At 44.8% G+C, this 13,926-nt stretch overlaps 5 protein-coding genes across 5 annotated transcripts; 2 read left to right on the top strand and 3 right to left on the bottom strand.

The window, feature by feature from the left end:
- Window positions 1-2,051: 2,051 nt before the first annotated feature.
- Window positions 2,052-4,776, bottom strand: H6S33_010421 (uncharacterized protein; the record flags this gene model as incomplete). The annotated part of the gene is made up of 6 exons (XM_044841804.1): window positions 2,052-3,021; window positions 3,085-3,687; window positions 3,778-3,802; window positions 3,874-4,044; window positions 4,109-4,272; window positions 4,343-4,776. The coding sequence occupies 6 exons, from the start codon at window positions 4,774-4,776 to the stop codon at window positions 2,052-2,054; spliced, it is 2,367 nt and encodes a 788-aa protein (XP_044697564.1).
- Window positions 4,777-5,813: 1,037 nt separating this feature from the next.
- H6S33_010420 (uncharacterized protein) lies at window positions 5,814-7,110 on the bottom strand (the record flags this gene model as incomplete). The annotated part of the gene is made up of 3 exons (XM_044841803.1): window positions 5,814-6,375; window positions 6,471-6,935; window positions 6,998-7,110. 3 exons carry the CDS (start codon window positions 7,108-7,110, stop codon window positions 5,814-5,816), a joined length of 1,140 nt encoding a protein of 379 aa, XP_044697563.1.
- A 1,572-nt stretch (window positions 7,111-8,682) lies between these two features.
- H6S33_010419 (uncharacterized protein) lies at window positions 8,683-9,553 on the top strand (the record flags this gene model as incomplete). The annotated part of the gene is made up of 5 exons (XM_044841802.1): window positions 8,683-8,896; window positions 8,976-8,994; window positions 9,085-9,172; window positions 9,238-9,404; window positions 9,466-9,553. The coding sequence occupies 5 exons, from the start codon at window positions 8,683-8,685 to the stop codon at window positions 9,551-9,553; spliced, it is 576 nt and encodes a 191-aa protein (XP_044697562.1).
- Window positions 9,554-10,259: 706 nt separating this feature from the next.
- H6S33_010418 (uncharacterized protein) lies at window positions 10,260-10,722 on the bottom strand (the record flags this gene model as incomplete). The annotated part of the gene is made up of 3 exons (XM_044841800.1): window positions 10,260-10,302; window positions 10,357-10,606; window positions 10,680-10,722. 3 exons carry the CDS (start codon window positions 10,720-10,722, stop codon window positions 10,260-10,262), a joined length of 336 nt encoding a protein of 111 aa, XP_044697561.1.
- Window positions 10,723-11,434: 712 nt separating this feature from the next.
- Window positions 11,435-13,330, top strand: H6S33_010417 (uncharacterized protein; the record flags this gene model as incomplete). Its single annotated transcript, XM_044841799.1, has 3 exons — window positions 11,435-11,504; window positions 11,605-13,147; window positions 13,204-13,330. The coding sequence occupies 3 exons, from the start codon at window positions 11,435-11,437 to the stop codon at window positions 13,328-13,330; spliced, it is 1,740 nt and encodes a 579-aa protein (XP_044697560.1).
- Between the last annotated feature and the right edge of the window lie 596 nt (window positions 13,331-13,926).

Raw genomic sequence — 13,926 nt, 5'->3', positions numbered from 1 at the left:
TATATATCCTTATAGCGAATTATCCTTATAGAAAGTGGGAGGATGCTAGCATAACGGCGCTTGCGGACCGGCCACTGGTATCCTTATAGCGAATGCAGTCGACGCTCCCTATAAGGGTACGGAAATACCGCGAGGTCGTACCCTTATCTCTAAACTATATAGTCTTCCTCATCGTCACCAGGAACGTTTTCTATTGGTTGCGTACTACTTCTAATATTGGTTGCATATCATTAGACAAAGAACTACTCCCGACATGGAAGGGAACTGGCATTAAAAGGCGTATAGCTATTGTAATTGATGGGTATAAAGGAACAAACACTGACAGAACTATAGCCATATTTTTATATATCAAGGCCGAATTTCCCTGATAGCATATATATTTTATCATGAACTACATGTACATATTAAGGCTACTCATTGAATGACTTAGAGTGCATACTAGAGCTAATAAATCACAGATTACCTATAAGGAGGGATGGAGATGAGGTTTAGTGCGTGCCTGTACGTTTGGATGACCCAATAATCCAGAATGACAGCAATAATCTAAGGAATTACTATCGCAGTACCGCCCGCACCTTCATTTCCTCACTACATTTGGGCGGCCGGAGGCCGCACTCCGCTTGTAGACTTATAGAGCAGTTACCCTTATAGATATTTCAAGGTTAGGTATGGCAGTAGAAAGTTCACTTTTGGGGGGTGAAGGGTTCGCGCAACACTGAATTTGGTAGAGTGGGAAGCTCGCGGAACTTCACTTTTGGCGGCTAAACCATCACTCTTTGGTGACGGAACTTTTAGTTTTTGGTAGTACAACTTTCAATCTTGTTAGCAGAACATTTTTCACTTTTTGAGGGCGAAGGCCAACTTCCACTCAAAAGTCACTCTCTCTATAAGGGTAACACATCAAAAAATTAGAAAAAGTACTAAGGGTATTTTTATAGCGAAAATGAGTATTTACCCTTAACACTACATACTAAAAAAAGTAGCCTGCGGACCGGGCTCCGGCCTTATCCCATCGACTGTAAAAACCGTTTTGTGGTTCAACCGTGTACCGAATTATTTATCATGTTTCCGCAACTGGCAACCACACATGAAAAGAAAAATATCATTATGAGATATAATATCAAACTCGCCCTGTATTATTTGGATTCAATCTTTGTTTTTAAGATTTCGTGCTCCTCGTTGCGTTGCCAAAGATTTGGTGCCTGGTTGGCCCGAATGCGCTTACAGTCGATGGGATAGGGCGAGTATCCTTATAGAGGGTACCCTTATAGGGAGAGGAGAGTCGACTGTATATCCTTATATCATGATCAAATATATATCCTTATAGCGAGATCGAGAGTCTATGTATAAAGCAATGTTCTTTCGCAAATTACCTGGCTACCTCATAAAAGGAGCAAATAGGAGCGTTACCCACGTTAATTTAATTAATCTAAGAAGAGAAATTCGAAGTGCCTAGAAGAATACCTGTTGAGTCTATTCAACTACGATAAAAGGCAAGAAACACATTGGCACCTAGGGTTAAGAGATGGCCGAGGGATCTGATAGGTACTTAACCCTAGACTTTTGGGGGCCGGTTCACATGGACCTCTGATTCTTATCTTACCGCCTAACACTTCCTACGTATTTGCTTGGCTTTTGTGCGGTTGAGCTAGTGCGGGAATCCTACCAGTCTCTCCCATACTGGTCTGATTAAGTTAATAATGTTAGAAATAGGTTCCAAAAGTAGTTCAATTTGGAACTAAGAGATATTAGGGGTCTATGGAAAATTCGGCGTGAGCGTGGCAACAGCTTGCCCATGCCCGCTTTTGCCAGACTCATGTGCATGCTATTCTTTGAACAATTTTATTTCCTAACTTTCACAAGCCCATAAATGAGGATGATGTGAAGATGCTGTTGATGGGATTGGTTGGTGGTTGATATATTTGGGGATAATTCGGTGGAGAGGAGAAACCTCACTATAAAATTCAATATCATGATCTGCATATATCTTTCTGGCAGGATATCTCAACCTGCATATATCCTTATAGCAGGATATCATAAATAATATTGAGCTAGACCATCTTGAGCACCTCTGCAGGTAAATATCCTGATGTTTCGACATGTGAACTCCTTCCGTATAGGAACGTGAATGGCACAGACATTGGTGGCTCAATCTCATGATAGACTTCTTCGAATTCTATATCTCGATCGATGAACCGCACCGGTTTCTGGGCGCCATAACTAAGCCAATGAACGAAGTCGGCGCCTGGCGCACACTTGGGCCCTGGCGGCATTTCGAAGTCTGGGAGGAACCGCAAAATATCGTATTCTTGAACAATGTACTGTCCTCTAGGAAAAACCCGAATTTCTTGCAGGATGTATGCCCTAAGCCATGATTTGAATTTTGGAGTTTCATACGAGACGAACGCTTTCGTGGCTAACTTCGTCAGAGACTCGTCTATTGACTCTTCTCCCTTTGCATGTCGAAACCAATTCTCAGCTGCGTAGCAGTAGAATGGGTAGTGCTCAAAACGATTCCTAATCTCGGCTTTCGCAACCGGAATATCAAAGTCTTGAAAACCAAGATATGTGAGACAAATTTTAGATATCTCAATATTCACTTCCGCTTCCGCGATAAAAAAATGGCTAGCTCGTCCTTGACGTGTACGTTCAGACGTAAGATATTGCTGGACAGAGTAGTGGGAAAGTCCGATGTGCCGACCGGTAAGACTCAATATGCCCCCACATATCGTGAGCAAGCTATTGGGATCGTTTAATCTCGCGTCCTCGTCTAGAGATTCTATTCCTTCTACGATAACCGCAGCTTCGGCTACTTCTTCTATAGTCATCGGGCGAACAGCAAAGATGATTAGTTTCAGGACTCGGCGCATTAACTGTATATCATCTTCGCTTTTAATGCCGAGTAAAATGCGCTCGTATGTCTCATCGAGGTCTTGGGGAAGAGACTTCAAAGCCTCTAGAATAATCTTCGGTCTTCTAAGTTCCCGAATTATGTCAAGTTGGTGTTTAGCTAAACGAAACCTATGCCATAATTAGAGCAGATCTTAGTTAAAACTCTTTTAACAAGAATAATTCCAAACTTACATTCCTTTTGCCTGCTGGGAAAGAGTAGAAATGATATGATCCCTTAGATCTGGTTTAAGATTTCTCAATTTATGATCTTCCTCGATGCTCTTCGTAACAAAAAACTTGACATCCCCAGCAACGTCATCACTTCCGATGCAAACAGTGGGAACTGAGTGTCTTAAGAACATCTCCTCTATTTCGTACTCCTTGCGGCTTGTGAACAAGAGACTACAAGGGCACAGGGGATTTTTGTATCTAATCATGTCGTCTAGAGTCGATAATAGGGTAGATCTTCCAAGGCATTCGTCCAACGCATCCAAAATGACAAAAAGCCTCTTGAAATACCTCGATACTATAATCGTGAAGAGAGACCATAACTTGTCTATATCACTGCGAGATGATTCGTTTTCTATTCTATGCCTATCCGGTTGATGTATTTTATAAAATGATTCGACCTCTTGTGGAATTTCGGGGAGTTTCTCCAATAGCTGGTAGATTAATGAGCCGAGCATTCCGATGGTGGTTTGTTTTTCTGAATCTTTGAAATCAAAGTAGAAATAAATGACTGCCGTATCTAGGGAGCAAGCGTGACGTGAAATGGTATGTTCGATTACAGCAGATCTATTGCGTGGCGTTAGCAATCTAGGAAGCCGAGATGGTATAAAGCGAGAGATTAATTTGTTATAGTAGCCATAGATATATATAACTTACGTTAATATTGTTTTCCCTGATCCAACTATAAAGGGGGATATGATATTATATCAGTATTGATTCCAATTCCTTGAGCTTCTGTGGTTATGAACTTACGAATTCCATGTAACCATAGGAATGATCCTGGTGTATCTTGCCATCTTTTAAGATCCTCTCCGTCGATAAACCATTTACCTGTTCCAGGTCGGTGAAGCTCACAAGCGGTGTGATGGTTGGAAGCCGGATTGACTTTTGATAAAAAGCGTAGAATTTCTTCTCGTTTTTTGCCTTTGCCCCAATTCTAGTTAGAAGTCATACCCATAGAAACTGTGACATACTACACATCTAATACCTTTTGTAACGATTCCATTGTCTAACTCTAGCTGCTTTAACCCACTCAAGAGTTTCTCAACTGCGCGGTTAATGTCTTTGAGACGGCTGTCAGTGATCTGTTGTTTTTCGTTTAATTCCTTATGTATAATCCTAATGTATGTTTCCACCTCATTTGAAAGTGTCCTAGAACATATATCCTTATTAGTATTTCACAGGAACCCGGTAAAATTAGAAAAGAAAAGAAAAACCCCACATTTGATCCGCATATAGCGCTAGCTGAAGCACCGACTTCAGCCTCTCAAGTCGCGCGAGGCATTGTTGGATATTCCTAGCCCTTAAAGGGCCTAGGAAACATCTACTAAGACGGCCATTAAGACTTTCGATTATCTCTCTCACGAGATTCACGATGTCTTTACAAGACTCAAGGGGCCCTTCAGGTTTATCGAGAAGTTCTAACGCCAGTAACTGGGGGTAGTTATTTGTTGCTTGGAAGCTGTCGAACTGTGTTTTTAGAGCTGACAATATACCGTTTAAGGTTACTAGCTCTTGGAGGAGCTGTCGAAACTCCTTGGGCGCACTTTTTACATCCCCCATATAGATGCTGCCTTGGGTTATAACCGTCCCGGTTAGTTGAATGATGCCCAAAATGCTCGACGCGAGCCCCACCGCAGCTATGATTTCTGCCATGACGTTATCGAACTCTGAAGCACGTATGAGGTTGGCGAAAAGTGGAGAAATGATAGATATGGATTACTCATGGTATCCCTGTATGAGGTGGCAATATTGAGCCTCGTCACAGCCTCCAAAAACAAATTCCTTGCCTTGACACCCAGCTGCATACACATTACATTATTCCATTATTCTAGGCCAGACCTAAACTGCGAGTAATATGATGTATATAACTGCTTCCTGATTTATGGCCGTTAATGCTCGCAGCTTGGCACAACATTAATTACATACATGTGTGTAACTGTCAGCTCATTTTCTACCAATCAGAAGAAGGCTGGGTATGACACCAAACCAGTAACTTATACTGCGCCCATGTAAACAAAGAGCTTCCAACTAACCAGCCAAATAACCAAGTAGAAATTCGGGAATTCTTCCAATAGACCCTATGGCTGTTGGGTTCGTTACTGAATCTGATTTGTGGATATGAAGCAATATAGAGAGATATATGCGTACGTAGACTGATGCTTTATTCTCGGCGTACTGATAGATGAAATTAACCTCGACCGAAAAAAGTACGGAATGCCAAGTACAGTAGCTAGATATTATATGTGATAACCTACTTATGATACGTATGTATACCTCCATGTCAAAAATCCTGGGACAAGCCCCCGTAGCAACTCGCGGTTGCGTTGTCCCGGGACTTTTGAACAAGAACTATACATGTATCCCTTCGGTCTCATGCTAACTGTTATCAGTTTTTGTAGCGCCAGGACAGGCGCACCCCCAGGAATGAGGCCATTGCATCCCTCCCCTCCGTAATATTATTACGTGTACGCAGTAGTGCGGGATTCTTGCTATTCACTAACCTAAAATCGGGTGAGTGATATTTCATGATGCTGCGCCTCCCAACTTTTACTTCGATATGAAGCGGTAACACAGCTAGCAGTGATCACCACCATGAATTGATCGCAGTCTCGAATCCACTTGCCTAAATCAAAAATCAATTCCCAACCTTACATAGTTTACAAAACTTTCACCCACACATCTGCACCAAACTACAACGCAGCCTTCCTAAACTTCAACGTCCCCCACTCACAACTATCCGCATCCGCATTAACAGGATTCAACTTCTCCCTGACCACCTTCTGTATAACCTGCTTCGTATACGGCGCCGCCAAACCCTTATCTACCGCAAAATGCGCATACAGAATCTCATACGTCGGCCTCCACACGCCTCTATCAATCGTGCTAATCGCAGACCAGCTCGCCCCACACGCCGACACCGCCGCATCATACGGCATGCCGTCGTTGCCCAGGTTGTACTTAGCCGTGTACTCGTACCCCAGCAGGAGACGGTTCGACAGCTTCCCCCAGAGGTCCTCGCCCTGGTTTGCCGAGATCTGCGACATCTCCGCCATGTTCCCGAGCGAGAGCTGGGTGTGGCCCTGGTCGCGCCCAGACTCGCAGTATTGCCCGGTGCTGGCAATCATGAAGGAGAGCTTCCCGCAGGCGTCGGAGTCGTAGAGCGTGAGGGCTTCGTTGTAGAGGGCTTCGTTGTTGAGGAAGACGCCGAAGGCCATGAACGCCTTCATGGATAGGGTACCCCAGCCGCCGGAGCTGTAATCCCGGGTACCTGGTCAGTAATCGAAAGCTCGGGCCAAGCTGGAAAGAGTTGTCGGGGAGGAGCTTGCTATGGATATGCTGAAGTAGACTTTGCATGCGCAGCAGGCGCGAAGATGTTCTGAATCATATTCGAGAACTTCGTGATATCTGCCGCCGCCCAGCCAGTCCAATCATAACGCAAGATCTCGGCCGCATTGACCAGATGTGTACCCGTGATACTAGAACCCAATTGGATGTCGCTCCCGTTCATGATGGTCAACGTGTTTGACCAGGCATTGAGGATGTCGCGGGACTTGGTCGCATATGCCGCATCGCGGGTGATGGAGTAACGCAGGGCCAGATCGTATGCCGCACGGCAGTCCGAGATGAGCTCATAGAGGCCAACGAAGCCGATGGTGTTGTCACGGGTCACGAAGCTCTTCGGGCCGTTGATGGTGTATGTGGACTGGGAGCGGGAGTTGGCGGCGAACTCGGTGTAGGCGGTGTACCAGGGCTCTTCTTTGGCATTGACTTTGGTGCGGATGCGTAGGAGATCTGCGGAGGAGTGGAAGATCCTATAGGAGGGGTGGTTAGTTCATTTATGCATTTTAGTGGGTGTTGGGGAAGTGATACGAACCCGGGGTGGGTAAAGGTTCGACGCTTTTGATGCTGGACTGTGGCGCTGGAGGCAAGGACACTGAGGCCCAAGAGCAGAACTGCTATGCTGAGAAACGGGTTTTTGAAAAACATTGTGGAGGCCCGGTTATCTGTAAGAGTGCTATCGAATGTGAGAGAAAAGATATTTGAGGTTTTGCCTCGTTATATATCTATCAAGTGGTACCTAAAACTCACGATGATAATACAACCAAAACGAATATACTCAAAGCATTTCGAGCGGTAAGTCCCCGGAGATTAAGCCGTAGTGTTCGGTTACCACTTGGATAAAAATATTAAGATTTTTATATATCTAAGCATCTCAAGTGTATGGTACTACTAATCGTAAAAGTGGAGAAGGGGTCTTATAGGTTTCATCGGAATCCTAGCAGTTCAACTGATATAGTGGTATGCTTCTGGGGAAGCGAACCCGCTATCCTAGTTCATGCAACCGAGGTCAATGTATGTGCTTTTTTACAAAAGGGGTGGACGTTGTACCTGAATATTACTTATGTTCAGGTGTTACGGTAGACTGTATTTAGTAAACTTATGTGCCAGAGCTCTAAGCTTATATATCTGCCAAATAATCCGATCTATTCTTTAGAGCACTATTTTATATCATAATATCGACTTCTCTAGAAATATGATGTTGATATTAATGTGTTAATTGTTAGGCCGGGCAGGCAGTAAAGTAGTACACAACGATCAAATAATTATAAGGCAGAGACCCTGAGAACGGAAGCACCCGTTGAGGGCTCGGTAGCCACAACCGAAATATAAGGCTGATCGGTCCCTAATTGTTAGATTTAGAAGCCCTGTCAAGTATTCCTGCAATAATGTGGGGTGTTCCGGTACGTCGGCTTTGTCTGCGTAAAATAGGTAGGACATAAGTAATCCTGTATTTCATTCCCCTGTCATTTCGGGTTCCTCCATCCCCAGTATCCACAAACAACATCAGCTTCCAGAAACCTACGATACTTGGAATTCGGTTCAGACTCCCCCGACGCGCTATCGTCCGAGGATTCCCCCGTTGCTTCATGCACCCCGCACAGATCGGTTCTCGGACCGGCGGTCCCGGTGGAGTGGTTAAGCTTTGTGCCTAGGGCCAGGTACAAACTCTCACATGGCGGAATTGATTAGCCCAGAAATCCGATTTGCTTTTGATCAACTCTAATTTAATGTTCTATGCTATGCTGGTAATGAACCAATAAGTCAATCAATGTCCTATGTTGGAGGTGTGTGCCGAGTGATAGTATATGAACCATGGTCTCTTGCAATTTAAGTTGAGAAGATCACTACGTGATAGCGGATCAAAATAACCTTGCTGTTTATGTATCAAACTTAAGATTTCAATAGTTAATAGTTGGTTCTAGATCTCAGTAATAGTACAGATTATAGATATGGCCTTCGTATGGACAAACTTACTGTATGCACTACTAACCAGCAGAGATTTTGGCACAACAGTGACACGTCCTATCCATGAAGTCAAAACGCATCGAATACCGCTAGTATTAACAACCTCGTCGTGAGTACAGTCCTAGATCGTAGTCTATTACCACGTGGGGGGCGAGCTAGTGGGGCACTCCACGTGACACGAGCGATACGCGATAACAAAACCCACCAAGCAAGCCTCACAAACTACCAGCGTATTACCTACATGTACCCACCATGTTTCTCGCCCGCCAACTACCCGTACGCCGTAGCCTCGCAACACCTGCCACAATCGCATTCCCCTTCCTCGGCCGCCGCTTCGTTGGCAGCTCGGTGTCGGCGGAAGACGAAGAGCAGATTGCGCAGGCACGGAAATGGCTGACCTCATTCACACCAGAGAATATCCCAAGAAAGTACTGCGTAGTCACGTTTTCGCGCGCGTCGGGGCCCGGTATGTAATTTAGGATTAGAAACCTAGCTATATATTGGTAGTGCTGAATTGGTGCTGATTCAAAGCGGGTGTGTGAAAGGGGGGCAGAATGTCAACAAGTATTACTACTTACTTTGCGATATCCAATGAGCGAATCCAAGAAGGGACGCTCTAGAATATAGAAGTCGTTAACGAGCACTGTGACTTAGGGTAAACACTAAAGCGACGCTCCGCCTCGACCTGGAATTACATGGCTACTTCATCAACCCCTACATCCTCCAGAAAGTCCGAGAGAACGTATGCAGCCACACTCGCCCCTCTGCTTTCGTTACCTTGGCACACAGTAACAGCCGCCTATGTAGTCAAGCTACGTGACCAAGCACGATGAGATTGTCATTCAATGTGACACCCACCGGAACCAAACCAAGAACACGGAGGAGTGTTTCCAAAGGCTCCATGCCGCAATTGCGAATGCTGCGCAGCTGCGGGGGGAGACTACTGAGGAAACGATGAAGAACGTGGAGAGGATGTAAGTGGTTTCTCTTAAGCACTGGGAAAGTAAGTAAGCTTACGGGTTTCGTGGGCTGTAGTGAAAAGAAGAATAAGGAAAAGAGGTTGCAGGCGAAGAAGATGCACAGTAGTAAGAAGAGCGCTAGAAAGGGTTCGCGGGATGATTGATTGGTGAAATCTTTAATTTATCTTTTTATCTTCCAGAACTCTGAGTGCATAGCGTGCTGTGCCATGAATTTTGAGGGGTGAACATAATACAGGTTTTAGGAGCACCCGAAAATTCGGGTTATATATGCAAACTAAAATGTTGACAGGCAGTCACTTAGTTTCTCGATGCAATGCAGCCAAACATATGAAATTAGGACTTAGTATTGTGAGAGTTTAATCCCACCATACTTGTGATATATATATGGACCCAGGAAACCAAGTCTTAAATATAGCAGGAAGACACATTGACTGTGAAAGAGCTCGAGTTTAAATCCACCTATATATATTGCTAGTAGCATGTAGTAATATAGCATTCAAGTGATTGCATCATAGATCCAGATCGCAGGTATGAATTAAAACCTTCTACAGTGTGTTTAGGAATATATGTATGCAATTCAACCAATTATACCAGCTCAAGCGCTGTTTATCATGTGCTATCACTCGACACATTTCATATCGACGTTGGAATAGAAACTAAATCCATAACCCGTAACATCTTTGGCCGCAATATTACGCAACCAATGAAGATTACTACGAAGACAAGTTGATTTTAAGGATTCAAGAAACTACATTGTTGATTTCCTGGACCTATCTGTACAGTATAGTAGTAAAATATCCCCCCAATCCTAGAGTTGGAGGTGCCCGAACCAAATGAATTCCCACCGCTCTATTTGTTCTTCGACATCTTATACTGGAATGGTTTCCGCGTCCTACGTCTGTTAGCAAAACCACACAGTCCCACCCACCACCAGCAGAAAACTTACTGCGAAAACTCTCCCAGCTTATGTCCCACCATATCCTCGGTGATCGTGAACTCATTGTACGTCTTCCCATTGTGCACTTGAAACCTATGACCTACAAAATGCGGCACAATCGTACAACTTCTCGCTTGGGTCTGGATCGCCGGCATACGCTCGTTCGGTTTTGGCGCCGTCATAGGGACCGGTAATCTATCAACCTCCCAATCGCAATTAGCAGCCGGTGGAGCAAAGTAGTGATCGGGCGGGGGTGTAGCTACTGAACGACGAATGGACCTATTCACAACCATTAGCAAGCACTTCACGTGAAAGAAGGGTGTCGAACTTACCCTTCCAGACTGAGCGCTTGAAGAGAGCTCGTGTTGGAAACATTGTGGCGTTGTGATTTGGTCTACGGAGGTGAGTTTAAGGTTTTTAGTCCCCGGCTTATCGCCAGAAAGTATTTCTGGAATTGCCAAGATCCCGGGTTAGGGAAATATCCAGGGTTAGGGTTATAGTAGTAGGTTAATAATTACCACAATCTCAGATTCCTTAGAAGAAAGTACGGAGACTAACACACTATTAGGTTGATGAATCAAAGAAAGACCTGATAGTCGTTTGCCATAGTTTGTCACTCGACCTTTTGAATGCGGGTGTCGAGACTTATATCTTATACTAGCAAACTACATGCATGTAGCTATACTCGGGCGTTCATTAAATGGTCGGATATCGTTGCAACCAAATCCCTACTAAGAATTCCGACCATTTAATAAACGCATGAGTAGTAGTACCTACATATTCATTTGATCCCGTGAAAATACCTATCTTTCCGGCCATTGGTAAAAAATCTTATCTGTTCTGGCCTCTAAGATTGCGGTTGTGTTATGGCTTTAGCCTGCATTCAAAATTAAAAACGGACCGGGTAACCGTTATCTATCTAAGGCGGGGCATTACTTTGTTTACGCTCGTGGTCTTGGCAGCCCCTCCATGACAGTCAAAATATTACTCACAACGCCCGCATCTCATCTCCTATATAAACATCATCCACTCGCCTCCCCTCTACGATAGCAATTTTTCTACAAAGTGCTACAATCATTCACAAAAAATGACTGAAGAGGCAAAGAAATTAGTTAACGCTGCGGCGGAACTCACGGTCTCGGAGAGCACCGCTTCTAGTCAGTGATCCCTCATGACTCATTTTTCAATTTTGAAAAACAAGGCCCTTTTCTCTCTTTAATATTCTTAAAACTTGTCACTAATATTAGATTTCTATAGTTTATGTTGATGAGGATACCGGTGTCGATTCTGCCGACACCCTCGGTACTCCAGACAAACCATTCAAATCCCTTATTGGTGCTCTAACACACACCTATAAGTCCCACCCAGACGCCAAATTTCAAGTCCGCAAGTCAGAGTCAGGACCTGATGACGAAACACGCAAAGAGTACAAGCCTGCTGCTAAGGCTGCGATGAAAAAGGTCGCCAACATGCACGCTGCCAACTTGAAAAAAGCTGCCAAGCAAGCTGAGATCAACGCAAAGGAGGCCGAGGCCAGGGCTTCAAAGGAGGCGGCATTAGAAGAAGCAAAGAAGATTGTTTTGACCGAGGATTCATCTCTACCTGCCGCAGTCAACATCAAAATCAGGGGCAGTGTTGCAAGCCGGGGCAAAAGAATCAAGCTTTCGGGGTGGGTCCACAGATTGAGACATCAAAGCAAGCTCATTTTCATCACCTTGCGTGATGGAACTGGGTATCTTCAATGCATTTTGGCCGATGACCTAACAAAGACATATGATGCGTTGACCTTGACTGTTGAATCAACAATCACTATCTATGGCGTTATATCCCCTGTCCCTGAAGGCTCGCATGCACCTGATGGCCACGAGCTGCACGCGGACTACTTCAAGGTCGTTGGAAAGGCTCCAGGTGGTGACGAGACCATCACCAATATTGTCGCCAAGGACGCAGACCCTCAGACCAAGTATGACAACAGACATTTGGTCATTCGTGGAGAACAGGCTAGTGCGGTATTGAAAGTTCGAGCAGGTGTTTTGAGGGCATTCCGAAAGACCTACGAGGACCTTGGAATGCTTGAGGTGACCCCTCCTTGCATGGTACAAACACAGGTCGAAGGAGGAAGCACTCTTTTTGAATTCAACTACTACGGCGAAAAGGCATATCTGACCCAGTCTTCGCAACTGTACCTTGAGACTTGTCTGCCCTCACTCGGGGATGTCTTCTGTATCCAGGAGTCCTTCCGGGCTGAAAAGTCATTGACTCGTCGTCATTTATCCGAATACACCCACATCGAGGCTGAGCTTGGCTTCATTAGCTTTGACGATCTTCTTAGCAACCTTGAGGAGACAATCTGCCGCACCATCGACTATGCCTTGGCGGATCCACTCATTTCTGAACTTATCAAGGAGCTCAACCCCAACTTCAAGGCTCCCGCTCGCCCATTCTTGCGCATGACCTACGCAGATGCCATTGAATGGTTGAAGAAACACGATATCCCCAACGAAGAGGGTAAACCCCATGAGTTTGGTGATGACATTGCTGAGGCTGCGGAGAGGAAGATGACGGACGAAATTAATCTACCAATCTTCTTGACAAAGTTCCCTGTTGAAATCAAGGCTTTCTACATGAAGAAGGACCCTGAAGACCCTAGGGTTACCGAGAGTGTCGACTGTCTCATGCCCGGAGTTGGTGAGATTGTTGGAGGAAGTATGAGGATGGATGGAATGGAAGAGTTGCTAGCGGGATATGCCAGAGAGGGCATTTCACCCGACCCATACTACTGGTTTACCGATCAGAGAAAGTAAGTTTTTATTGGTAGTGTCATTACCTTGCCGTAGAACTGACTCAAAACGCTAGATACGGAACGACTCCTCATGGTGGATACGGGCTTGGCCTTGAGAGATTCCTCGCCTGGATGTGTGACCGTTACACTGTTCGTGACTGCTCATTATATCCTCGATGGACCGGTCGTTGCACCCCATGAGCAATAACTTGTCACTAGAGGAGTTAGGCTTTTAGATTTCCCTTTGTATCTGTTGTCTAGCATCATTTCCCACTTTTCACATAATCTCTCGATAAACTGTAGGCGCGGTCGGTGGCCAGCGATATTTTCCTTTCCCCTGTACTTTCGTGTCCATTCCCTAGAGTGTGATCCTCAGACCTAAATCCCGTGATTTCAATCAATATGGATTTCAAGTAGAGTTCTTTACCCAGGATTTCGCTTCTAGATGAACATGACCCCCAGGATGTTGAAATTATTGGGTGTGAGCCTGGGAGCAATGTCCTACTTGTCATGGGATGGTCATATTTGTCAGAGGCCGCGGCATATATGTTAACAAGCAGTCATGTTTTGAGTCTCCTTGGTATAAATATTTGTGTATAAAAGGATCATTAAATGTCCTCTATTGTGGTCAGGCAAGTCGAGTGACAAACTATGACCAACAACCAGGAGAAATACGGTAGTTTGGATTAGGCTACTTCAACCCATACAACCACAAGTGAAAAATAAAGGCCCTAGATATCTCAGCCCTAAGTGTACCCAAAACTAGCCTGCACCTAGAACTAGCCCGCACCATTATG

This window comes from Morchella sextelata (assembly GCF_020137385.1).
Source record: "Morchella sextelata strain SCLS chromosome Unknown scls_4, whole genome shotgun sequence".
NCBI lineage: Eukaryota > Fungi > Ascomycota > Pezizomycetes > Pezizales > Morchellaceae > Morchella > Morchella sextelata.
Note: the sequence above shows the minus strand (reverse complement) of the source record. Positions and strands in the feature narration are given on the sequence as shown.